A 27,177-nucleotide genomic window follows, 5' to 3' on the forward strand; every position below is an offset into this window, starting at 1 on the left:
AGAACCTTCACGCAAGCCTTTATGGTTTAGCCATTTATTATTCTATTAGCATGGATCATTAATAGGTTGTTTTCATGAAATGATTTTTCTACTACTTGTTTACCAAAAAAATCTACCGGGGAAAATAACGGGAGGTAGGTGGACAATTTACTTTTTCCCCTCCCTCAGTTGTTGGACAAAAACGTGTTATCATCCAGGATAGAAATAATAATAATATTAATCATGTTGATGTTGGATGATAACAATAATAATGATGATGATGATCTTATTATTACTGTAATAATTGCGGGTTGAAACACCAACGCACAGTTATCTCTTCAGCCTTTGACACCTTTTTCTTTGTTTGTTCATGCTCGTTCTCGCCGAGGTTTGTTTCCCGACGAGGAGAAGGTCGGGGGCCCCACCATGTTCAATTCATCCGGAGGCGTTTCCACAACTGACATCACCGTTACCAAGTCTCTGAGGGTCTAACCTCCCCCTAGATGTTCCGAGGAGAATAAATGGAGGTTGTGCTTGACGTTCAATGCAGCGCTTCAGTTGTCCCGAGCTGTTTTCCCGAGTCCTTGAGCTCGACTGTTTAATTATGACGATAGCTTGCCGGATGTCGAGAAATGGCAATGGTAGTTGAGGGTCGTTGGTAAAAGCGAAAACACCTCACTCATTCGCGAATAGAGCGAGGAAATCGTTCTTTAAATGCCCCCGAGTCACTTCATCTCCACAACAGGATACCCATTTTGATGATCACACTTTTCGTGGCGCCAATAGTACATCAGTCGTCCCCGAAACATGAATTACAAGCGTGCTCCGCCTCCTCGAGACAACTTCAAGAAATCGCAGCGTTAGCTTGAGGTGAAAATGATCCGCTGTAAACGCAGCATGGGCGGAATATTGGTGCTTATTCCAAAAACCAAAAAAACAAGGATTCTTTGCCGCTGCTATCCGATCCACTTGACTTCTTGAGAGTGGAAATCATTTTCGCCTTGGGCAAAAATTCCGTGACACAGAAAGAGATTACAAACAAACAGACAAGGATAACCGTTCTTTGTACTTATTTGCTGTGTGAGTGGGAGACGCTTAAAATTAGGAAAAAGCAACGTAAAAAGGACAGCTTTGTAAGACGATGCTCTATATTGGGGCAGTTGGTCAGACGCGTCTTCATGATTTTTCTCTCACCAGACCGGGATGACGTTTATACGAAAAAGGACACTACGAGAACCTGGCCGAAAACCTGGCCTTCGCAATTGGGGCAGCACAGATTCTCGTGAGCTTTGACTTCAGCTCAAAACGGGCGGAGACAGATTCAGGAAAGTAGAAGAAGGAATAGTAGTAGTTGTAGTAATAGTAGTTGTTGTAGTTGTAGTAGAAGGGTAGGTTGGAGGAGGGGAAGGATCCGATCAAACATCCATTCTAGGCTTTTTAGAAGCTGGTTCGAGATCACTGGCATCAGCGTCCGGGAGGGCTTCTGATTGCGTTTCCGAGGCCCCGTCATTGGCCGGTAATGGGGTTTCGGGTTCATTCGAACCAATCGCTTTAGCTTGAGATTGGTTTTGCGATGAACTAGTTTGAGCTTGGGTGCCGTCTTCTTCAGGCTTCCGTTTTTCGCCTGTTCCCGAGCTTGACTTGGATTTTTCGAGTGAAAGAAGAGTAGTGTTAGTAGCAGGAACAGTAGTAGCAGTTGTTGTTGTTGTTGTTGCGGTTGATGTTGCTTCTATTGTCGTCGTTGAGTTTGTTTCCACCCCCTCAATTGCCGTAATATTACTTGAGTTTACTTCTACGGTAGCTATAAAAATTCTTTCTGCGGTAGTTCTAGAAGTTTCTTCTGCGGCAGCTAATGATGGTGACGATGCTGGCGGAGGTGAGGACGGGTTTGTTGTTGATTCCTCATTCACCAGGGATGCAATCGAGATCGCATGGGCGGTGGTGGTTTCCGTATCGGGAAGGGCTACAACAGATGGGCTCTCCGAGAGGCTCTCCGAAGGGCCCAACTCTTTTGGAGAGGAGTTGTCAGTGGAGGATTGGTCACTTTTTTCTCCATTCGGTAGACTCGAGGAAGAGGATGAGGATGTTGGCGACGGTGACGTGGAGGCAGCGGGAGGATCGGCGGATTTTGAGGGTTCAGGGGATTCCGAGACACGGTCTGTAGTGGGTAGCGTGGAGGCCGCTTCTTCGTCCTCTTCATCACTGTCCTCTTCGTAGTCAACCAGGCCCTGATTTGGATTGAAGTTATTATTTTGTCGCCGCTCTGAGGTTATTAAAAAATCACTATAAAAACTCACCTTTTTGGCGGCTGAGCTGGATGAGGTAGAGTCTTGGTCTCTACTTGAATTTGCGTTAATACCATTGGGCAATGCTTTATCTCCTTCTGGCACGATCTCATCATCCACATCGTCGACATTGAGAGCGGGCGGAGGCTTATGATCGGAGGCAGAGCATGTCTCTTCGTCCAATACCTCAGGGGCGTCAATCCCACGCCTTTCCGAGCTGTCTCCATTGGATTCGGGAGGAGATGATTGTTGTTGGTTAAGAGTAGCTGCGGTGGTTCCCACGGGAATTTGAGATCCAGTCAAGTTGCTGCTCATGGTCGTGGAGATCGAATTAGCAGACAAAGAACCAGAAGAGCCGGATCCATTGTTGGACCCAGGTTGATCATCGTACTCGTCATCGTTGAACCACATTTCCTCGTCTTCATCAAGATCTCGAGGATCCCGACGGAAGCGTCCAGGTCGAAGGATGGCACCCACACTAAGCAAAAGAACCAGAGGACGGCTTGAGTATCACCAAGAAGAGTAACTTGAAGGGATCACTGGTAGTTGACATGCCCTTACCTTTCCAATTGGGATTGAGAACGGTCTCGCAATCGGTCTTGATTTTGGTCGTATCTGAGTTTCAGAGCCTTGAAAGTTTGAACGTACGATATTTTGTCAAGGGTGGGCCCAAAGCTCTCTACCACGTGCGAACAGAGGGATTTGATATCCTCCTAAACAAGAAGAAACAGAAGCCTTGTCATGCAATTTCTTTAAGACTGAGGCATAAGCGAACGTTTACTTACGGATTTGATGAATTCGAACATTTCGAGCACGGCTGAATCCAGCAAGTTATATCGTCCGTTATTTGAGATAAATGCTTTGATGATGGGGGCAAAAAGGTTGCCCTTGATTATATACCGATTGTAGAATTCATCCTTCAAAGCGATGATTTTTCTCATGAAACGAATAGCACCTTTAAAACAAACAATGGCAAATCAGAAATTAAGAAACAGTCATACCGAAGAGACAAAGATACTTACACAATACTAGGAAAGTGTGTTGTGAGTTTCCCAACAACAGGATTCTCCTCAAGAGATCTTTATGCAGGATGTAATTCTTGATGTGATAGGTGTGATGCTCGACAAAGAACGAGAGAAGTTCGAGAATCACACTCAAAAGTTGGACAGTACACGTGTTAATCTTTTCGATGCTTTCACTTGATGTATGGCTCATCAGCGGGGCTAAAAAACAATAACACATCCCCAGCGTCAAATACCATGCCTTTCTTTAGAATTTAATACTCCATCACTTCAACTTACCAATGAATACGTGCATGCAATGTTTGTAGAAATAGTTGAGAAAATCCGTCTTTTCGGATTTGTTAACAGAGGCAAGCATATTTTCTGGTTCGAGAAGAGTTCGGATGATGACCATGAGTTGAACGGCGCCTCCCATTTCTGGGTCCGTGTCGCATGTCATTTGTTCGATTATGACATTCATGAACAAAGTGTCCTAAGGATGAAAAAAAAATTACGACATTATTACCAGTCAAAAGGCTGCAAAGAACGACTTAGGGAAAGGTCTACGGCACTAAATGCAACACTACTCACATTCTCGGACGAGTTGGCTAATTGCTGTAACATGTACTCGCGAACCATGGAAGGGGAAAATTCCACGATGAAAAGCAGGATATCGATCGAGGCCGCCTTTGTGTCACGGTTCTCCGAAGCTAAGGTAATTTCGAGTGCTGGCAGGATACCTAGGCTGCTAAGAGTCTTGAAGAACGCCTCTCGGGATTGAGGTTGGAGTGTTTGTGAGAAGGTGCAGAATTCCTTCAAAAAGAGGACGGACTCCTTGCGTGCGTTTTCTTCGGTCTTGCCATCGGTCAGCTGGTTGAAAAGATCGGTGAGAAATTTCTCATCTTCCTGAATAAGAGACACGATTTCGACCTTGTTGAAGAAAATGAACGACGACAACGTGGAAAGCATATTCTCCTCAAACACGGACGGTGTCGGTAACACCACATCTTGGATGTATTGTACTCGATACGTTTGATGAATCTTGGATAGCAGATCTGGATTGTTGATATTAATCACCTGAAGTTGGAACAAAACAAAAAGAATGTTTTTATTGCTCTATTAACACCAAAATACGACTCGGTGGTGTTCAAGGATTCACTCAATGGAATGAGTCTTACCTGGTGGAACTTGGCTATCGATTTCAGGTACTGTCTATGACGCTTCGGTGCCGATAAATTGGGATCGAATTCAAGGCATCCAATCACATCGAATATGGTGTCTTCAGCAAACATGAGCTCAAACAGGGCGTTCTTATTCAACAGAAAAATGTTTTTGAATATTTCGTACAGATGATGGAGCCCATCCATGTTGTCGAGGTCCTCGCACATTCGAAACACATTGAGCAGTTTCTTGATGTAGCCCTCATTTTCAATAGCCACAGCCAATTTCTCCCGTCGCATGGGGGACTGGAGACAGCTACTGACTAATTCAGAGATCTCCTCCAATCGTCCAATTTCACATGGAGGAAGCTCAATAGGCTGTACTGCATCGCTACCCGACATCATTTCGTCAAAACGTTCATCTTCGCTCTCCTCCACAATGTCTTGAGTGAAATCCATGCTCGGATCTTTGCCTTGAACCTGAAAGCAAAAACACAAACATCCATACAATCATCCGATGCCCATTTTTCGCATTCTACAGACATTATCAACTTATTATCAGACGCTTATTCTTTAAGAGCCAACAAATACTCGCTCTACATGTCATACCATATCATTACATCTCCAACCTTCTCAGTCTTTCTGGATGATCTATCCTAGATGTGTGCGAGGGCTAGAGAGCACAATGCATCCTAGCTCTAGTCAGAGTAAGTACATGTATACATGAATGCGTGGCGAGTGGAATGGCAAAAGAAAATTCCGAGACGGTTGAGATACTTTCTTCTCTTCCTCAAGGGGCGCAGGCCTAATTTTAAATATGAAAGTCGCATTGATCGAGGTGGAGGCCAATCAAAGTCACGGTTCCGTCCCAGCAGGATGGAGCTGTACAGATTGAGAGGACGGAGAGACCTCGCTCGAGTGGCGAACCAAAGTAGGGAAGGATGAAGAAAATGAAGAGGAATGGGCAAACGTGTGAGGAGAGAGGGAAGTCAGGGAAGAGACTGGAATAGAGACACCCACCCACCCATCCACATCTACGCACAGACACAGGGGAGGGGGGCGGCGCAGAGGCATCTTGGAACTGCCATAAGCATTGTTGTAGTGCGATTCAAATGGATATTTCTTCCTCGAACGAAAAAGAAAGGCTCTGAGCAGGAGTGGGATGAGCATTGAACATGCCCAGATAAGCTTGAGAGCCCTCCGAGAATAGACTTTCCTTAGGCATTCATTCCCGCACATGCTGGGCATCTTGGACTGGACGACAGATACAGAGGGGACTTCAGCACAATGAGGGAAGTGAAGAGTTCCCCATACAGTGAGGGTTGAGGTAACCTTTTATTACAAACACGGGTAGGTAGCAGTCTGCTCTTTCGAAGAGAGGTGAGAGGCTAGGACATAAAGAGTTGGTACCAATCGTACTAACCAATTCACCCAAGAAGACAAAGGAAGAAAAAAAGGCGAGAGGAGAAGAACGAGAGCGATGGGGCGTATGGGATGCGAATGAGAAAACGCCTATGGAACCATCAATGTGAACCAGCTTCTCAGAAAAAGGCACACTTAGGGAGACTTTGAGGAATTCTAATACCTCGTCGACGTCCAACTATCTAGACTTGAAAATGATCAGCAAACCTGGTACATCAAACGTAAAGATTAGTGTTTGAAAACATGAAAAAATACTGGTATTCCAGTTCATCGCATGACAAAGTAATTGCTCTGACGAAACTCGCAGGGGGACTAACGTTTTTAAGGCAAGATTTGCGTCTGGAAATAAATGGATGACTGGATATGGTATGAACATGGGGAGTTCAGCCTCTCTAGTAGGCTTTTCTCGCAAGACTTCACAACATCTTGCCTTTCCTCGCATTTTGAGTTCCAAGTTCGAAAGCTTGTGATTTCAACTGGCTTGTATGGCATTTGAAATGATGGTCTGCGCCTTTCACTGATCTGGCTTTAAAGCCGGATGAAGAAAAGAGGGAGATGCTCGAAAAGGACTCATACTGGTTGGTGGGAGTTGTCCCATTCTCTCTCCACCACTCTGACCTGGAATCAGGCGATTCTGTCTTAAAGGCGGACAGGGAGAAAAACCAGCCTTAATATGGTGAGATATGAGTATGTTTGCTCGTCTGTTCAATGGTATCAACTGAAGGAGTAAAAAAAGAAAGCTCAAATGCTGGGAGTTTGGAGAAACGAATTGGAGGGTCAGAAGCATTCAAAGCCAATTCTTGGAGGACCAAAACTTTCAACCAGAAAGACTAGATATGTATATCGACATCCGCCTTGGCCGTACAGCAGGGGGGTCCAAGCTAGATACCGTATATTGTTTGATTAAAATTCAACTACTCCTTCATCGCATCCAATATTCTTTCCAGATCAAAAGTTGACCAAAGGCTCAAAGGGCCTCAACCACCTCGATATTACCAATGCAATTCGTCATGGATCACTCTTTCATCAGAGTACATCATTACACGGCGAAACTACTTTGTTCAAGGACGTTTCTGGCCCGATCCTGGAACGTGGGGGAACAACCACCGACACAGTCGTAACCTCGATTAACGGGACAGGCCATAGAGTTGGAATAGAACGAGGATGGGTGGTGGTGGTGGTGGTGGTGGTAGTAGAAGTAGCAGTGGTAGTAGTGGTAGTAGTGGTAGTTGGTGACGGGATGAGAAGGGAAGTTAGAGTGGGGACAGACTACCAAGTGAACGGGAGAAAGAGAAGGAGCAACTAAGTGAGCACAGTCCGGTAAGCTAAGGGCATACTAGAGGAACAAGGGCAGTCAGCAAGCAATATGAGAAGAAGACTCTTGACTCTTTTTCCCAAAAGAAGAAATTAAACAGGCCCTGCCATGTACGTAAGCTGAATGAAGGAAGGCAGTTGGGTGGTGGGTGTGTTGGTCGGTTGGATCGATACATGGAAAACGCGGACGATTCCCATTGGAAGAAATCATGCAAGATCAACTTTCTCCGTTCAATTTATGAAGCTATTTTCCCCAAGAACCTCCTCGACCTATAGACCTATAGAAGGACAACTCTACTTGGAGCTCTCTTTCCCCGCAGATATATTAGGTCACCTTGAGGAAAATCGAATGATGCTAGAAATTGAAACTTACAAATTGAGATTTGAAGTTGGCTTGATTTTGATGCGACCCACTGTGATGTAGAAAAGAGTTTTGATAGTTGGAAAATGAGCCAGAGTTCACTTGTTGGAAGAAAGGGTTGGCAACATAGTTATAGTATCCATTGTGCAAGGAAGACACCATTGATGAACCACCCATCGTTTGGGAAGTGAGAGGGAAGCCCGAGGCACGTGAGACTGACATGAGAGCGTTTGAGGTTTGGGGTTGGCTCATTTGATTGTGATAATGACAACAAGGACAGAAGTTGGAGTTCGGGACCACGCTTGGAGACGAAGACCCTGTCGGTGCAGAATGGGGCGATTCCATTTTTGAGCCAGTCATATCCGCACCAGTATCAGTCTCTTGAGAGCTCGCATGGACAGAATTTGCCGATGTTGTATCACTGATGGAGCCCCGAAAACTATGCTCATTGTACGGTTCTGACATGGAGCAGGTGTGGTGCCTAGATCCACCTCGATTGTTGCACTCTTTGTGTATGAAGCTCAACAACATATTTTGAAGATAAACTGACCATTGCTTGAGAGCAAATCCGACACATTCGGCATTACTTGTAGAGGGCTCGGAGGCTTCTAAAGTGGGGTTGCTAGGGTGGCTTCCCTCTACGGATTTGCTCAAGAAAACGTTTCCGCCAGGCATGTGTCCCGGTTGACCGGAAGCTAGAGAATTCGGTTCCAATCCTAAAGGTCGATGTGCATTATTATCGTCTTTCGAAGGGACTGGGTTTAGCATATAGTGAGAGAGCCCCGAAGCAGATGGATCAAATACACCATCGTCCTGCAGCTCCCTCTCCTGATGGGAGGAAGAGGTCACAACGCTGTCACAGGGAACAGGACTTGCTCTGACATTCTCATGTGGATCTGGTACCCCCTCACCCCTGTTGCTAAATAAATGTGAAGTCACTAGCGCTTCGTTTTCCTTGTTTTCGCCGCTCCCGTCGCTGGAAGAGCTTTGAAGCCGATGGGGTTCTTCCAAGTCATTTGTTGGCGGTTTCATGGAAGAACGTGAAAAGCCATTGATTTCGTCCGGACTGAGTTGATGATTTGATAGAGTAGGAAAATAACCGCTTCTTGAATAAAGCAATGAGTCTTCAATGCTCGTTTTTTTCAGGGTATCCACAGTATTTGGTTTTGTGATGAATAGACTAGTTCTAGTATGGTCGTTGTAACTCATGTCCTGGGACGCACTGCACGCACCTTGGGCATGATAGGGATCTTTTGAATTAGCCATGGTGATCCGTTGAGCATGACCAAAACAGCAAAAATCGACACACCATTTCACATCCGACTGGAGTTATCATTAAAAGCAACCAATACATCCATAACGAACTTGATGTTTTATTGGTCGAAGACTACCACTCAACCTCTTTTGAATCATTTCGAAGATCATTTATTATGAAAAAGGATGGGGATAGAGGAATTTAGGGGCGGAAGACAGGCGACCTATTTCTTTGCCACCTTTACATGTTTCCGTCGGTAAAGGAGTGAGTTTTTTAAGCCCAAAGTTTTTCAGGCGAAAACACCAGATACCAAATGGCACGGATTAGTTATACAATTGTTAAAAAGCCTTTTCAAAGCGAATCACTTCGATTTCACGATGAAAATAACGGATAATGGGTTTGAGCGTCAACCATAACTCATTGCACTTAGCTTGCAAAGGCACTTGCAAATCATTGCACTGAAGCAACCACTAGAATACGACTAGCGTATATTCGAGAGGAATAACTTCACACGTTTGCGGGTTAGAAAACACTTCATGGAATACAGTTCATTTTTACTAGCATTTCAGATGCTGGCAAATCGCGCAAAACAAAGTTACTCCTGTGGCATTTGTTAGATGACTACTGGAATCTCGAGTAGACGAAGTTCCAAAGCAAGCGTCAATGGAGCAGCAGTGGAGGCATTCGGGTTTCCTTCTTCTGCCCCCCCTATCCATGCTTCGCCTTTTCTTGGCTTAGTTCTTCTCTACTGCTTCATGTGGTACGAGTAGTTCCACGCGAAAGAAAGGGAGCTTTTTCAAAAACCAAGACCAGTCAAAGGGAGTAGTAGGAAAAGTGAGAAGAAGCGTTTGAAATCAGTCCCATGCACAACCCAAGTGGGCGCAGGCCGCGGAACCCAACCTTACTCCATGATCTGCATCATCCAAGCCATATCGAGTGCACCATGTCCAAGTCTGTTCTTGTGGCACATAATGCCATTAGTCTTCGCCTAGTTGTGGCTTGTCTTTCTCCCCGTTCTCTCCCTTATTCCTCTTAGCCTTCCACTTTAGGCCACAACAGTACAGTGGTATAAACTCCGTACTTTCTTTTCTCTCCTTGTTCCTCGGGGAGGTGCTCGCCCTGGATGGAAATGACTATTTCCACTCCAGTGTCGCTTAAAACTGATCTCCATTCAGTGGGTGCAAGTCATCACGTCGTAGGTTGTCTTTGGCCTGCTTCAAAAAGAGGCTTTTACGACAGACTTGGACATTGTGCCGCCGCCGCAAAAGGACGGACAGACCGACGGACGGACGAACCAACCACCGATCCGGACATCAGAGTGGCTGAGCAGGAACAACATGAAGGAGCCAACGAGAGGCGTAACAACCTCACCGGGAGCACGACGACTCCACACGAAGAAGAGCTGAGACAAACTTGAAAGGAGTGTGGGTAGCAAAAAAATGCAAGTGCTTTCCAAGAGTTGTGTACATAAGGCAAAACAGAAAAGAGAGTAGGTATGAGACCCACCGAAGTGACTAGTAGCAGCAGGTGGGTGGGTGCCAAGTTATTCTTTTAAGTCTTCTCTTGGTTGATCCCACTTTCCTCTTTACAAGCCCGCCACTCACTCGGCGCTCACACTTACGAGCATTGTTCCAACCCACCAAACCCGAGACGCGGGACCCACCAAGATTCATGTGTATTGATTCTGATCTTTGATAGTTCGGGTTCGCAAGGCCTCTTTTCCTGCCTGCCTTCCGTCCTTCTTTTTGTACAGTTGGAGCAAACTAACCTACGGAGAAGACCTGAGCTTCCGCTCATCAGGATGGAGTCAACTCTACGGCTGTCTAACTAACGAACTCTTGCCCAAGAAAGGAGCTTTCCTCGTAGCTCCAAGCCGGTGCACCTCTACTCCAACCAATTCGGACAGCCAATGACATCGTTTCGAGACCGCAACGAATGTCGGTGGATCTTTTTTCTCGTTTACTTGTTATTCGACCGCTTGCTCCGCTCCATTTTAAGCATTACAACTTTCGTGTCGTCTGCTCCGAATTAGGACTTCTTTCTGAATTCAGCTTGTAATTTCACAACAATTCCAAACCACTAAAAAGATTGAAATGAATTTGCAAAATATGAACGTGATCTTCCTGATGACCAGCACTGCTAAGTAAAATTTACCTACTATCTCGTTATGTAGAATACAACTGTAGTAAAAAAAGCTACTTATAAATGGGTAAGAGTTCGAAAGCCCTACTCTTTAACCAAGGAGTAACCTGTATAATATTAAGAGTCAAGCGTCATGGCGCAACAATCTTATGATGCAATGGGGAAATATTTTCATTGAGGGACAATAGTTTAGGAAAGTAATCGAAACTGGACAAAAAACAAACAACTACGTGTTAGCATCATTTGAGAAGGACAAGTAATCACATGTCTCCTTTGACAGTGGAGAAGCAGAAACACAATCCAAAAATGTGATTTTTCTTTCTTGAAAGGAGAAAAGCGTGTATTCTATGAAAGAGTAGAAAGCTTCTCGTTTATGCGTATCGCGCTGCCGCACAGATCTGCTATCGTTTTTAGCCAATCGATGAAGAAAATGTGTCCAACTACTCAAGAGGAGAGAGGAGAGAGGACTGGAGAACCGTTACCTTCTTTCCAAAAAGGAGATACGCCAGCAATAACAGGAAGTAGTACGGATGCTTTGTAAATTTATCCAAAACATTCCACAGGGTGGATAGAACACGGCCAATCCTCAAACTCCATTCATGGGGAATTCCACGTTCAACTTGTATCCAACACATACGCGGGACTCAGATGCTTCTTTCGTTGTGGTGAGGACCTATCCCCCTACTACTTTACTCCCATTGGCCCTCCGCAGGGGGTTCTACTATCACCAATTATATTTACCTTGCTTCCAATTCAATGTATTCAACCTGCTCGAATTTGTTACACAAAAGACCCATCCATCAACCATTTAATACCTCCAATATGTTGACGGCCTGGATCTCTCAGCCGATTCAGCCATGGAATTTCGTAATGCATTAATACCCTTCAAGGTTATTTCTCAAAGAATAGCCTTTTAGTCAATACCATCAAGAAGAAGACCATGGTTTTCCATGTTTTTGGAGGTGATGTTCGGGCAAAGGCTGTCATCCCAAATCAGGGACCAGCAAAGTGACCTGATAAAGGATCTGTTTAATCTGGCCCACACACTCTACGGCAACAACCAAGGCTTTGATCATTTACCTCTCCAGACATCTTTTTGTACTGTTTGTGCCTCCCTTCTTCACTTACAGTAATGCATATGCACCGAACCAATTCCAGTTATCATTATTGTAATTTACGTTTAGTTAACTATTTCATCGTTCTGACCATTGAATTTTTATACAATTTGCCCATTGACATGACCGAGAGTCGAAATAGAAAAAAAAAATCTTATTATTATACGTCGCACATAATCTACTCTAATCACTAATTTAGAATTTTTCTAATGACTAAATCCAGTACTTAAGTACCACGGCAATAGTAACGCAATTACAGTATTTAGTTCCTTTTTGCGAAAAAGGAATTTTTTTAAAATGCTGTAATTGTGACGACTCAAATAACCCCTATATTACTTGTTCCTTTTTCACGCTCCAGAGTGGCATCTAATATTTCGTTTCTCTCTCAACAAATGGGGCAATTTGAAGCTTTAAGGCAATCTTGATAGAAATTTTTAATTTCTAAATTTTCATATATCCAAAAAAAAGGATGCCCAGGGCTGAAAATTGCGCTTGCTTTTAACAACAATGAATGTGTTTGTGGTTTCAAATCTTGTCATAATTGCATTGCTTTATTGTTTATATCTTTTCACTCAATTTCCGTTGAACTAGAAGACCTATCCCAGAGTGAAAAATTCCTTTGATTTGCGTATGTTGCAACAATTTTCTCAACTCTCCTCATATCCATCCATGACTTTAGGCACAGAGCTCAAACAGGGAAGTTTAATAAACTCGAAAATTTCTCAGTTTTGGATATGAAATATCTAAATAATAAATGCTCAAGATGAAGGTAAGACATTTAATACTAATACTCTGTAAGTATTTTAAAAGACGCTAAATAATTGCAACAATACATGGAGTATATAATCAAACACTGCCGAAGATTACCATTTTTGACACGCTTTCAAATAACAGCAAAAATATGCAACCGAAGTTAACAAATTAGCTTCTTTAAGTTTGACATTTCAAAAAAGCAAAATTGAATTTGCAACGTAATCTAATTCATGATACATTAACTTTCTCCGGATCAGAAATCCCCACCTTGAATTTTGCCTTTTTAAATACGCCTTTCGCGTCACAAGCTTCAAATAAAATAAAAAAAGCGTGAAGTACGTTATCCCCGTAAGATTGATACTGTTGAAGTAGTTCAAATTTGGAAAAGGCATTATTTTCCTAATATGCTTTTACATTTGACTTAACCAAACGAGCATGGCCAAAAATGGGAGTAACGCAAAATGGCAGAGCTGTTAGTAAGAAGGTTGGATTTAAGTTGGATTCAAGACTACCTGGATTTCTCACCCTGATTTTGGACTTAAAGCTGGAGACCCCATATGGCCCCCTTCCCATCACTAATTCTTAGCAAATAAACATTATCAATGCTCATTAGCATGACATGTTGACAGGAAACTTTAAATTTAAGGAATGTTTGAAACAAAAATATGTCCATCAATTTAACAAGGTATGGCCTTGGTGAGGCAAAAAGCTTCAAATATTCGTCACCTAAAATTTTGGTAGAGGTAATTGTGACGAGTAACGCCATTACATTTTTTTTGTCAGTAACGATTGCGTAACGAATTACTCTTTTTGACCACAGTAATTGAAACTCTAATCCATTCCTAGTGAGGAATGACTAATGCTCTGTTTAGTATGAACTCCAACAGAGTACAGTTCAAAAAACAAACAGAAGGGCATTCCATGGAAAACACTACAATCTCAGAATTCGAAGTCAATAAACATGCGCTAATGTGAAATGTAAAAAAGATTCGTTATCATTCCTCACCACGTTAAATTGAGTTTTGAAAGTAAACATCCAAACACATTTGGAATTTTTTAGCTCGCAAAATTATAGGGAACAACTTTGGTTTAATTGCTTTATGAAATTCTGGTCCACATTAAAAACGTACATGCCTAAAAACAGTATAAAAAGCAAAATTTACAAAAACCTTATTCCTGAACATTGGGAACACACTTAGTTTGCATTTAGAAATTGTGATCGGACCCATTTAGCCGCTTCTTAGTTACATCAAATTTAAAGGCCCACTTTTCATCGTTTTTTGCTCCAAAATGCCCCGGTTATATCTTAACTTGAATTCCAAAAGAATCGATACAGATTTTCAATGTCAAAAACGCTTTTTTCTTTTTCTTGCACAGTATCAAAATAGCTCGAAATGCTATTACGTAGATTTGTAGCATGTGTTCAATAATTATAAAAAGTGCATTTAGTTACATATTCACTTGAATTCTGAGGACAAAACAAACAAGCAATTTTATAGATTCTAGCAGTTCTTGAAGACTTTGTTGAAACTGTTAAGAAATTGCTTCTTTGAGGCTTCAATGAGAAACTTGCAATGCCTGTAGAACTTATGTGCTTTCAATGATTCAAAGAAAAAAATAACTTTTGCGAATTGAAGTTAAGATATAACTGCGGCATTTTGATGCTAAAAAACGATGAAAAGTGGGGCATCAAATCCGATATAACTAAGCAGCAGAATAAATGATTTTATATAATTTCCAAGAAAGGGGTAGATTAGGGCAAGATAAAAGCCAAAATGTGTTTCGGTATTTCAATGAAAACTTGATCGGGGTTTTTGAACACAGTGGTTTGTTTATCTTTTGAACCATTTTAGAGTCAAGACAACGAGCAAGGCAGAGGGCTCTTCCTCTCTCTCAAATTGTCGACTCTCGAACAAATAGAAAGCGCCATCTACTGAGGGCATTCAGAAGTACCGATGTATTCAGAAACAGAACAATAAATTCATTCAAAAAAGTAAAACTAAGAAATTGCACAGTGAAAACCGGATACAGGAGCCTTTACAAACTCCAGAAAAAATGTTCCTATAACCACACTCTTTCTGGTTAATTATGATACGTAGACTGATGACTGTCATGAGCACAATAAATAAAATTAATCCTGGAACATACTATACAAATGTGTCTTTTTGCTGTTTGGTATTCGTGTACCAAACGTATTCGTGTTCCTGGTATCAAGTTTTGAAAATAATGTGTTCACCTTCAATCAATAGTTTAGATTAATACTAATGCTACAAAATCAACACCTATGAGCGCATCAAGTAAATAGTGATGAAGGTCCTGTCAAATGACTTCTTCAGACATGTAGAGTGGTGCAAACTATTATGGTTAGAAGCGTCAACTTACTTGACAGATTTTTTCCCAAATTTCATCGCATCCGGCCTTTTCTTGAAACGAGAGCGCCAGATCGAAATTGTCACCTTCTGACCACACGATCAGGGTCTCTTGTTGCTTTTGGTACGATGTGTCACTTTGAATTCGAGATTCCAGAAGAAGGGATCCTAATAGATGTCCGAGGAAGAAAAACACTGGGTTAGGTTTATAAAGCTTTAGCTATAATTTTCCTCAAATATCAACTTACCATCGGACTCGGCTCGCACTAATAATGAAACGCCTTTGAGCCTTTCAACGTAAGTTGAGCTGACGTGCCCGGTGCCCTTGTCGTCCCATTGACGCTCAGCATTCAAGGCGTACAGCTTGACGCGGCGTCTCGTGTCACTCATGATGCAGGCGATAATCAGACGGAGGGGCGGGGAATGGCTGGCTAGGTGCTTCGAACGAGATCGATGGATTTTTCCCGGAAACCCTACACAGGAAAGCGGTTAAACCTGGCTCACATATTCCGGAACGACCTCAATCTACGGGTGCAAGAACAATTTGAGTCAGATAGGGCATTAATCCATATCAATTTTACTATGTTCAAAAAAATGTCAGGGCTGCTCTAAGTTCTTCTTCACCCTAACGCTTAAAATGAAAAGAGGAAATAAATCACACCTCTGGCTACGTTACTGTGCTACCACAATTATGTTACACGTCAAATTCAATCAATTGCTGGGCAACCAAAGGCCTGCTACTACTTGTTCATTGATTGAATTTAGCTACAATTCAATTGCAGCACGGTGGAATGTTGTACCCGGAATAATGGGCAGCAGGACACAGCTGCCAAGAGTTCAAAGATGAGTGACATTGGAGACTAATTGGCGCCCCTGCCATGGGTTTCTGGGGCCATGGAAAAACAGGCCCAGAGGAACGTTCGCCATCAAAATTCATAGATCTTGGTCTGATATAGATAATGGGGGGAGGCGCACTCCATCGCACTCCAAACTGGTCACTTGAGAGGGACTCAATGAAACTCAATTCGGAAATTCATAAAAACTTTAAATGATCGATGGCGCTCACAAGCATCTATTGATCCGCTAAGCGGCCCAGAGCCGGACACAGTCCAGTCTCACCACCTTAAGTTTGTCACGGCCTACGGCTGCTCGTAATGAGACTCAGATACTTGGGCTAGGCCAATGTGATAAAAAATCTACTCGTCGGTGTCCAGTCCTAGGCCTGGCTGGCCTGGAAGGATGGGGTGGAGATCGCATCAGGCCTGACTGGACCGCCCCTCCAAATGTTATCCCACTCATCTCATTACACATTACAACCCAGTGATCGCTTGCTTAACCACCTCAGGAGTCGGCCGTCACCTCTATCCAGACTACATCTAGACTACTGGCTAGCTGCTTGCTTCACGGGTGGCCTGCTTAAGGTCTCATCCGGTGGGTGCCCTCAGGGTGTACTCTCAAACGTTGGGTGGCCCCACGGCCTGACCATCGAGGCCGTGACGACCAACAAACCCACCCTCGGACCGGATGGGGCGAATGGGTTTCAGGTCCGGACATGAGCGTGTTTACCTCGTAGGCGGGTGGTGGCGACGTCAGCAGCGTACACCAGGGGCTAGGCCTGGCTCTGGCCGTCCACGTCAAGGGTTCTTCCGTGGCCAATAATCACTCGAGGACGTCAGAGTGATAACACCGAGAACGAGGCCGATCAAGGCTAAGGCGGCGGCGATCAGCAGCGGCGCTGTGGCGGGAGCCCGTCCCCCTGAGTCCGCTGTCTAGACGGCGGGCTGAACCGGACTTCCCAGCCGAAGCCGACACTTTGGGCACACTCTTTCCGGTCCTCACAACGGTCCGACCTAAGACAGGCTGGCTCCCACGGTCACTCAGGCACCACCCACATCGTCGGTGCGGGCAAGATTTGCGGATCGACTCTGGTCTTTCACTTCAATCTCGCTCTATCACTACTCGGCGGCCAGTAGTGGCTCGGCCTCAGGCTGCTGGCTTGGCTGTAACCGAAGGAATACAAGGGCTGGCGGGAGGAGGAGGGCCTGCCTTATCTCCTTCATTCAGGTTCGGCTGTTTCACTTCCTTCGTGACGGTTACGGCCGCCACACAACCCAGCTAAGCCCACTCATTCACTCTTTACTTAGTCACCCTCGACTAGCAGCCTCCACCAGCAGGCAGGTTGGCCGGGCACGCTTGAGTAGCAGCACTAGCTGAACCGAAAACACGGACAGCCCACTCTACTGGCCGGTTCATATTGATGCGGCCGGAGCCCAAATCGACGCTGGGATCAGGGTGACAAAATGGGATTCGAGTGGCGTGGGACAGCGATGCCACAGGCCACGGTTTTTTATGCCCAGTTCAGCCGCCCGGGGCTTTAGCATTTGGATACACCAGTTCCAAGACTACGTCCATAACGGAGGCCTAGGTTAGTTCATGGTTGAGGATAGCCGATACGAATGAAGCGTTGCACCAGGTATCGTGTGCATGGTTTGGGACTGAGCTGTGCAACGTCGGTGCCAGCCTGGGTCAAATTCTTGTGGTGCTCGTTGGCAAGCCTGAAGATTGGGTCTTTGCTTCTTTTCGCGAATCCGATCAGGCATGAATGAATGGGCCGGTATATATTTCAGCCTAAGCTGCCAGTCAATAGAAACAGTCCGGTGCAACTTTAGAGAGGCGTCAGTGAAGAAGAGGATGGGCGCTGCTTTTTTTCTTCCTGATCCCTCCGCCACGGTTGAAAAGACTAGAAATTATGAAGAAATATGACTCAGGGTGACTGGCCACTAGGCCATTCAATTTGATTATTCAGCATAAAAATGTATTGAGCACGAATTGAGCCTGGAAACCTTGACGGATGAGCCCAATAATCTTCCTTAGTGCCATGATACTGTCCAAACCGCATTCATCCCAAACTTTGCCCACCAAATTGCCACTTTTCTCAGACTCACTGCGGAAGTACTGAAACAAGGGTCGTCGATTGGCACTGGAGCGGATGGGATCAAATAAAAAAGGTTGCGATTTAGTGTTATCAATTTGCATCGCTAGTGGCATTTGAAATAGCATGAAAATATGAGACTGATTTTTCTGACATGAAATCTGAATTCATTTTTTACATTGGGATTGGCTGAAGACTTTAGTATCCGAGTTTTTCTGGCCACCTATGTATTGAAAATTCATTTGATCTTATCATCAGTGTAATCAAATCTCGATCATGGCAATTCAAATTTTAAATCTTCCTTTCAAGTCTTTCAAGCCTGGCTGATTCCTAGACAAGCTATGGCTGTGTAGTGAAGGAACAACGGAAGAAAATGTCCTGCCAGGAGCTCGTTGTTTGTTTCAGTCCTTTGCTTTGTCCTAATGCCATGTATTAGAAAAGTACGACAGTGAGGTTAGCGCATCATTGCGGTTAAATTTTGAACCTTCGATTCCGTCCAAAAACAAATGGGCTTCACTGACCTCACCTCCCTGACGTCATCACTAAATGCAAACATGGGTCACGTGACTTAAAAACCAAACAGCAGGGCATCGTCTTTTAATCTCTTGTCATGATTGACAATTTGAAAAGATAATAAAAAAGAAAAAAAAATGAAAACATAAAAGTTAACTACAACTTTTTAAGGCAAAAGGTTAAATCAGAAAATATTGATTCATTTACTGTACTGTACATGTGAATGGCTTCAAGGCACAAAAATATGATTGCACTATCACTTGAAAGTAAATCTGATCAGAAATTGATTATGAATTTATAGGTTGAGGATATCTGGGTATTAAAAGTTGGTCTGAAAAAGTTTGGAGGAAGTTATCTAGGTCCTCCTTGAAATTGGCACAGGGATTTTTTCCAACATAGATGAACCAAAGGGAGGAAGGCAGTTTGTTGTAAGAGTCTACAGGTTGGATTTTATCAAGTGTTACAGAATTTGCTTTGGCAACAGTGACTATATGGTTGAACCATTTACTTTCAAAATTGGTGCCCCAATTGCCGACGGTATTGGCTTTGCATTGAAACCATTGCAACATTTTTTGAACAACAGCTTTCGATGTACGGAAGCTAAGGTCAGTAAGTCATTTCTAGGGACAGCACAGAGCGTGCCAGCGGTGAGGCTGACAGTGGGTGTTTTCTGTGCATATTTTTTGTCAAGAGCGAACAATTTGACTAATCTTTTTTACACTGAAAGGGAGTTCATTGAATAGCCTAAATCCAGAATCTGGTGTATCTAGAGCAATTTTCATAGCGGCAATAGATGCTTTTGTTTGTAACACTAACCCCCCGTTCACCCTGTAGGGCCTCTCTCATGAAATGAGTGGCGCATGATTGATCTTGTAATCACATTCATGTTGGAGTTCCAATGGGGTTGGATGCATGTAACATGTTCATTGTCTCATTGGACAAAATTGATGTCTTTGTTATTGGATACCTCATGGATACACTTAAAAGTATGTAATATGGCATACTGTTTGTGTTTCCTTTGCACCCTTTACAGGTGTAGATGTTAGTCCATCCCAATAGGAAAGCTTAGACATTCCTGTGATCCACCGTATGAAGTGCCAGAGTAAAATCTGCCTTTTGTTCAATGAGCAATGAATTTGGAGGTTAAGTGATTTCCATTCTTTTCTTACCGCCGGCAGTAAAAAAGCGACATGGGCTGTTTGGCCATCTTAGGGTCTCAGACAAGTTTGGACCAAAACAAGTTTATTACATTTATTAGTAATACCATAGTCTCTATTATGGTTATCATGATTTAGAATAAATACAGAGACCCCAGGGAATAAATTCCATTCAAAATATTTGTAATTGCTTGCTCGCAAGTCCAATCTCGGCATTTCAAGTATTCAGTCATTAAATCAACGGAACTGATTCTCCTCCTCTTGTACTGTCTGAGTGAGCAAAACCCTGCTCAACCCAGCAAAAAGCTCCGTCAAATTAAAAAGATGATGGTACGTGAAAAACAAACATTTGCCATGTAAGCAACGGCCCATTTCGCTTTTTTACTGTCGGCGGTAAAAAGGAATGGAAATTTCTTAACCTGGATGGTAACTCTTTGGGAGGGAGGGCCCACCTTTGAAGATTGGAGTGATGAGACCCATCTTTAGAGAGTTAAGGAAAACCCCACGGTTGGCAGACTTCTTGATTTGAGTGGTGCTAGGTGGTATTAACTCAGGTGCACATCAGGCTGGCCAGGTAGCATTTTTTGATGCTAGTATTTGAAAATTAGCATTATTTTAAGGCCGCTAGCATTTTTTATTAGCATTGGTCTAATTTTTAACATTAAATTAGCATTATTTGCGTGGTACAAGTATTGTGAAATCTTGGTTAGTATTTTAGCATTTTCCTAGCATCATTTCACTGAAAAAATGACCAAAAGAGAAGAAAAGCAAGAAAAATCCCTAAAGGGAACTACAGGGTGAACGGGATAAAGTGTTACAAACAAAAGCATCTATTGCCGCTATGAAAATTGCTCTAGATACACCAGAATCTGGATCTAGGCTATTCAATGAACTCCCTTTCAGTGTAAAAAAGATTAGTCAAATTGTTCGCTCTTGACAAAAAATATGCACAGAAAACACCCACTGTCAGCCTCACCGCTGGCACGCTCTGTGCTGTCCCTAGAAATGACTTACTGACCTTAGCTTCCGTACATCGAAAGCTGTTGTTCAAAAAATGTTGCAATGGTTTCAATGCAAAGCCAATACCGTCGGCAATTGGGGCACCAATTTGGAAAGTAAATGGTTCAACCATATAGTCACTGTTGCCAAAGCAAATTCTGTAACACCTTATAAAATCCACCCTGTACATTTGGCGGTTTTAACAATGTTTTTTCATTGGATCCCTTTCCCATTCCATAGCCACAAAGTGATTTCCATTGGAATGTTTACCTTACATTCCGCAAGCAAAATGATTTGTTCTAATTGGTTCTCATTTCAGAGGGAGATTTAGCCAATTTTCTGTTTGAACCCAGACTTTTGGCACACAATTTGTTTTTTTTTTTTTGTTTTTTTGGGGGGGTTTGGTTTTTCACGGGCTTTTCTAACCGCTACAGGGAATGTAATCCACGATACTATTAAAATGAAAGGTAATAATTCGTCTATTTATTACCTTTCAATCTTTATATGATATTTGGTCTACCAACGAACTTGAGTTGGCAGACCGAGCTAGTCCTTGAATGTAGGGTTGATATGGAATGCTATCAAACACAAATTACAAAAATGATTCAAATGGTCATTGCGTATATAATTACCATTCCTTAAGTTAATCTACATATGGGTTGATTTCACAGTAAAATTCTAATAAACATAAATATTTTGGCTAGTTTCATTGTATGCCGCAGAGTATCCCCCCCCCACACACACACTCACATTTGAGGTAAACCGCATCGAAAGATTCAAAAATAGTAAAACATTTTCAAAATAGAAGAGATAGACAACAATTAAGCTCTTTGGATAAAGAAACTTATTGCAGCGCTTTGAAGAATATTCTAATCTCACCCAAGACAAACATTTTTTGGCGATGAGAACAATGATGATTGTATGTAAACAAGCCTTGAGCTAATCTTGAAAATACATTTTTGCTCAAATAAAACTTGTCACTTATTGGTGTTCCCCTCAATTTTTACTTTGAGGTTTTTATTTAGATTTTTGTGTTTTTTATTTCTTTTTCAAAAAATATAATTTTCAAAATATTGCCTGAACATATCCCTGTTAAAGAGTGCCAAATATAATTTAATTATGAAACTGAAATCCTTTACGTGCACAATGAATAATACGCTTTTCTTTAAAAAAAGTAGCATTGTTCTAGCATTTTCGAATTCCAATCAGCTTTTTTTTTAGCATCGATATTACACGAGCTAGCATCGTTGGCTTGAAAAGACCAGGTCAGCCTGGTGCACATTCCCTAAGAAAGGCTGCAGTTAAAACAACAGGTCCAGCTGAGCTGGATCGGTTTAGGGAGCCTATTGCTCTGAGGATGCTTTCTTCCATGATATTGAGGGGGAATCATTCAAGGTTTGGGACAAGTTGACAAGCCCTCTAGGACAAGTTAATGAGTGGCATGGTGCAGGGGGCTGAAAACATATTTTTGTTTTGCTCGCTGAGGCTGTTTGCTATGTTCAACTTGCTATTCAGGATGACACAGTCTTTGATAAGTGGACCAACTTTGAGAGTAAACTTGCCCTTGAGGTTGTCCCAGAGCCGTCATTTTACATTCTTGTTTCTCCTCATTTATAGACTCCTGGATCTGCTCATCAAGTTCACCCAAGCATTTGAAAATACGAAATGATCTTGAGCCAATTACTTTGACGCTGGACTTTCATCGACATTTCATTTGAAAAGGTGTTTTTACAATGTGGGGGAATATTGATCCGGTCCCGACAAGTTTTGATCTTAGTCTTGATCTTGCAACAGACCAAGACTGGTGCAAACTTCTAAATAGGCATCAGTGAGCTTGAGGTTTGCGTCATTGAGGGACATATGGGGGTGTCTCTCCAACATAGTCACAAGTTTAACATCTTAGGGGACAGAACACACATTTGGCCAGTCTGTCTCATTAAAGAAAAAGGATGACACTCCTACCAGCTGTCCAACATGAGGAACCAAAGTGGATTGACTTTTCGACAAGTTTGTGACAATGTCTAGTAGCTTATGATCAGACACCGGGGAGTCAGTGACTACCATTTGGTCAATGGCATCAGGATCATCAGTAGCGTTCTCAAACTTAGCAAATAACATTTATTCCTCGGCCCTTAATTCCCTCTTTTTGCATCCTGAACCTTTATTTGCTTCATTTGCATCTTCGGTCCATTTTCACATTTTTATGCATTTTAGGCTTCTTTTGACTGATTTTGTTTCAATCAAAAATTGTATTCATCAGTCAGGACCAAGTTCAGTATGTTTTTACAATTTGTTTTATCTCTAATGTGTAGGGTAAAACCATTTACAAAATGAAAATCCTCAAATAACGTATATGAGTTTGATAATGTAGTGGGAACTCCATAGTGGGGACTCCATAGGTCTTCCTGGGATTTGTGCCAGGTCTTGACAGAGCTCGAGAAATTATAGTCCTCACAATGGAGCTGCCGTGAGTTTGAATTTTGAGACAACTATGGACTGAGATGCCCAGTGCTGCCAGATGAAATGGATCGATTATCACCTAACTTTTGCCAAAAATAACCAGTTTCATCACCAGATTTTTGGGGCTCCAAAGAAAAATAACCAAATATTTAAATGCAATCACCTCATGAGCTTTGTTGTTATTTATAGGGCCGGCCAAAATTTGAAGATTAATATGATCTTTAGTGACAACAAATTTGCATGAAAAAGATCGACCGAATTTGACAAAAATTTGGAAATAAACTTTTCAAAACATAAGCACCAACACGTTCTGGAGGTTGTAAGGGCTGCTTTTGCCTTCCCCATCAAGCAACACGTAGATGATAAGGAAAATTATATCACAATATCTTCCAGCGTTGGGATTTGAACCTGCTATCCCTAGCAAGCAGATCTTGCCTTGTCCATGCTTATTCCTAGACTGATCAGCATTTTGCACATTGTTAACATTTTGTGAATAAGATAAATCCCAGTTCATAAACTAAAACGCAATAATGCCAGAGCCTAAGAAGTGTATTTTGTTAAGAAAAGAGAGGTTTTCAAGTTTCATAAAAGTAATGGTAAGTCAATTTTTCCGAAACTAACCATCCACCTCATGACCATTTACCACAAAAATCATGAGAAAACGTCAAGATTTGCCTGATTTTTAAAAAAGAAGCTCATTAATCAAACAGAAGTAAAGTTTGTACGTGGGTATAGTTAAATTAGATAATTCTACGTCATGAAGATTGCTTCTGGATTTATTTGGGACGCACAATGACAAAAAATCTCTTTTAAAACATTGCTCATTTGCAATGATTTAACTGCTAGCTAAAAATGTAATAAACGTTTTTGATTACATACCCTGTTGATTGAAATCTTAAATAAATTATAAATTTCAACATCAGTCAGTAATAAAATTTGAAGATTAGCAAGTTTGATAGTTTTTAAATCAAAACTCACACAATTTTGGTTACCAACTTTTTAACCCAGACTTGTGTGTTTTTTTTAAATTTCAACATAACTCATATCAATTTCTTTTACTTTTCCAACTTGTCAGTATTTTGCTTCTCTTCGAAAAAAGAGAAATAAGTAGTTGTGAACCAATGTTTGCATTTAAAACGTATCACTAATAATAAGTTTTAAATTTTAATTGTTCATTTTAAAGATGAGAAAAAGTAAGTTGCTATTATTTACTATCCAGGCTTATCAATACTCAGCAAGACAAAACCCTAACCAAGACCCTATCACTAACTTTGGAAGAACCAAAGTGCACATATTTTAAGGCCTTCCTTGCGGCTCCTGGGCATGCAATACCCAGAAGCTCAAAATGAATTGTAGTTCAAGAATACGCATCTGAAGGCTTGTAACGGGTTGAAACAACTGGTTTATTAGGGGAAACACTATCTACAACACAATGAGAAACCTAACCACAAAATAAAGTACAAAATATGGATGATCAATAGACAACTGTTTCTGAAACCCAGAACATGATACTTGAAATTTGGTGAATCTCGCCAGCTCTTGCTCCTCTTTGTGTTTAATTTTGCAACTTGTATCTTTTTTTTCAGTACCTCTACTGCAACAGTACCCCAATGACCTCCCAAAAATTGTGCTGACATCATCAGACAGGTTTTGCTAAAAAGTGTTATATGCTCTATTCTGCCCACTTGGGCTGAGGATTGAAGCTTGGGCTGAAGTTTGAAGGCTGGGTGAAATGTGATAGTAACTTTGCATTAGTTTGTTGAAAGTCTTATAATTCCAGTGCCAAAAAAATAGGAACAATGTGGATCTTTTTTCACCACCCATAATCCAGAAAAACTCGATGGTTTTCTCCACTATGATAAGATATCAATAATCAAAATGCAAGTGTTTTTTAGCGTTGGTTTTCTGCCAAATAAGAGTCATTCTCAAAGCTTCAAGCTTCAAGTGACAGTTCAAGTTGCTCCCCAGTAACCATAGGGCTAGTCAAGTAAACGCGTTCTTGGACAACTGATGTTATTCCATGGAGTAAAATCCAAGACAACATGCCCAGCCAAACCGTAGTGTGCATGCATTGGATTTGGACATTTATTCCATTTTACATGCCTGTCAAGGCAATTCGCATTGTGGTACAAAGCCAATTTGATAGTGCGTTCACTGATTAACACCAAACATACTCATTTAGTAGGGTTTTGTAACACAGCTTGCTCAAAATGACTCATTCAATGGGCGAATGGCGTGAGTTGACTGTAATGTTTGTCTTAGTTCTCTCTCCCCAAAATGCCCAAAATCAGGGTGCCGGACCACATGTTTCCTTGAATTTCCTTTACTTGACATCCCCTATAGGCTGATCTTTCACTTCAAATATTGCGAACTTTTCGCGAACTTTACCTTTTTTAGTGGTGTATCAACTTTTGAAAGTAATGAGCTCATTGAATTTTTTTTTTAACTTGAAAGAATTGTAGGAAAGTATGTTGGAGAAATAGTGGCTTTCCATTAAGTAAAAGAGTATTATTTCATCAAAATGTCATAAAAACGTATTTTTTCAACTAAAACATCAAAATTTGTGAAAAAAATTATGTGTGGAAAACTTTAGATCCGCCCTCAAGTTATTACTTTTGTGCTTAACAAGAATATCTCAGTGCCTGGAGGTAGCACTAGCATGTGCTACTGGTACCTATTACTGATGGGATCAAATGAATATTCATGGGAGGTTGCAACTAAGGCTACTAATTTACATTTTCAGTGGCACATGTCATCACTAGTGGAATAAAGGAAACCCGTTACTTCGTCACAAAAAGTAACCCTGATATTTGTTGATCAAACCAGGGTTGATCTTTTGGTCAAAGCTAACTTTTTATCTTATGATGGACCGAGTGGTGCTTTGACTTTTTTAGCTTCCTGGCAATCCTGATTTTGAAAATTTATTTGATCCCATCACTAGTACCTATTGACCACACAATATATAATGTCTAGACCTTGCATAGCATGAGGAAAAACTTACCGTCATCAGCTGGAACATAAATTTTTGTGTCTTGTGACTCATGCATTTTCATTGGCAAGCATGGCTGGAGTTTACCTGGCAATTGTAGGCTGTTTCTACTGATCAGCCAGTCACCCATCGCTTTTTAAGGATACAGATCTGCTGACGCAAAGTCCAACTTGCTGTACAAAGGTCTGGCCAATGCAAAATCTAGTCATTACATGATCTGTGCTATTGACTCCCTTAAGTAGCAGCTGTTTGAGAGGTCTCTGGGGAACTTTTCAATTGGCGTCTTTAAGGTGAAAAGAAATCATGATAATCTGACCGCAATGACGCTTTTCTAATGGAGCTGTCGTCCAGCCCTTGGCTCTCTAGTAGAAGGGTACAAGCATGAAAAATGACCTCTGATGGTCGCAGCCTCCAAGATCCAAGAAGCCATATTTTATAACAATGGAAAACAATTGGAACCAGTTTTAGGTGACAATGCATGCTTTAATCCTGCTAACAACTTTTTCCAAAAAGAGAGGCAATGTCATGTAGATTCTTGTTGTAGTGGCTTTTTTCTTGCATTTTTTTGTTTGAATTTGGAGCAATTCAAGAAACATATTTAGATATCAACAGAAAGCCCAAGTAAATCCCCCACCTTCAAAAATGAATTTCAAGTAAGGCCATTTTGGTTTGGTCAAGTATATGTAAATGCTTAGCACTGATGTTGAGAAAATTGCCCAATTCATGGTTTTTGTGTTTGTGATGCTAATGAATGTGGTAGTTTCTTTTATCTTATGTCAACGCCAAGCTAAAGTCTTCTCTGGCAACCCTTTCTCCAACAATGAACCTGACAGCTGTTTATTGACAATGCCAGTTGAAGCTGGATGATTTACAAGGACTTTGCATTGATATGTGAATATACATTTTGAATTGGTCCAAATTCAAACAAAAAAGCAAGAAAAAAGCCACCAGAGCAAGAATCAACATAACAT

At 41.9% G+C, this 27,177-nt stretch overlaps 1 protein-coding gene across 1 annotated transcript; it reads right to left on the reverse strand.

The window, feature by feature from the left end:
- Positions 1 to 18: 18 nt before the first annotated feature.
- On the reverse strand, positions 19 to 17,138 carry LOC131883640 (serine/threonine-protein phosphatase 4 regulatory subunit 3-A-like). The gene is made up of 11 exons (XM_059231153.1): positions 16,723 to 17,138; positions 15,405 to 15,681; positions 15,170 to 15,324; positions 4,444 to 4,905; positions 3,857 to 4,342; positions 3,566 to 3,758; positions 3,287 to 3,487; positions 3,050 to 3,219; positions 2,826 to 2,977; positions 2,277 to 2,742; positions 19 to 2,207 (listed from the first exon to the last, which is right to left on the reverse strand). Exons 2-11 carry the CDS (start codon positions 15,544 to 15,546, stop codon positions 1,395 to 1,397), a joined length of 3,240 nt encoding a protein of 1,079 aa, XP_059087136.1. The 5' UTR covers positions 15,547 to 15,681; positions 16,723 to 17,138; the 3' UTR covers positions 19 to 1,394.
- Positions 17,139 to 27,177: the final 10,039 nt, after the last annotated feature.

Source organism: Tigriopus californicus, chromosome 7, assembly GCF_007210705.1.
Source record: "Tigriopus californicus strain San Diego chromosome 7, Tcal_SD_v2.1, whole genome shotgun sequence".
NCBI lineage: Eukaryota > Metazoa > Arthropoda > Copepoda > Harpacticoida > Harpacticidae > Tigriopus > Tigriopus californicus.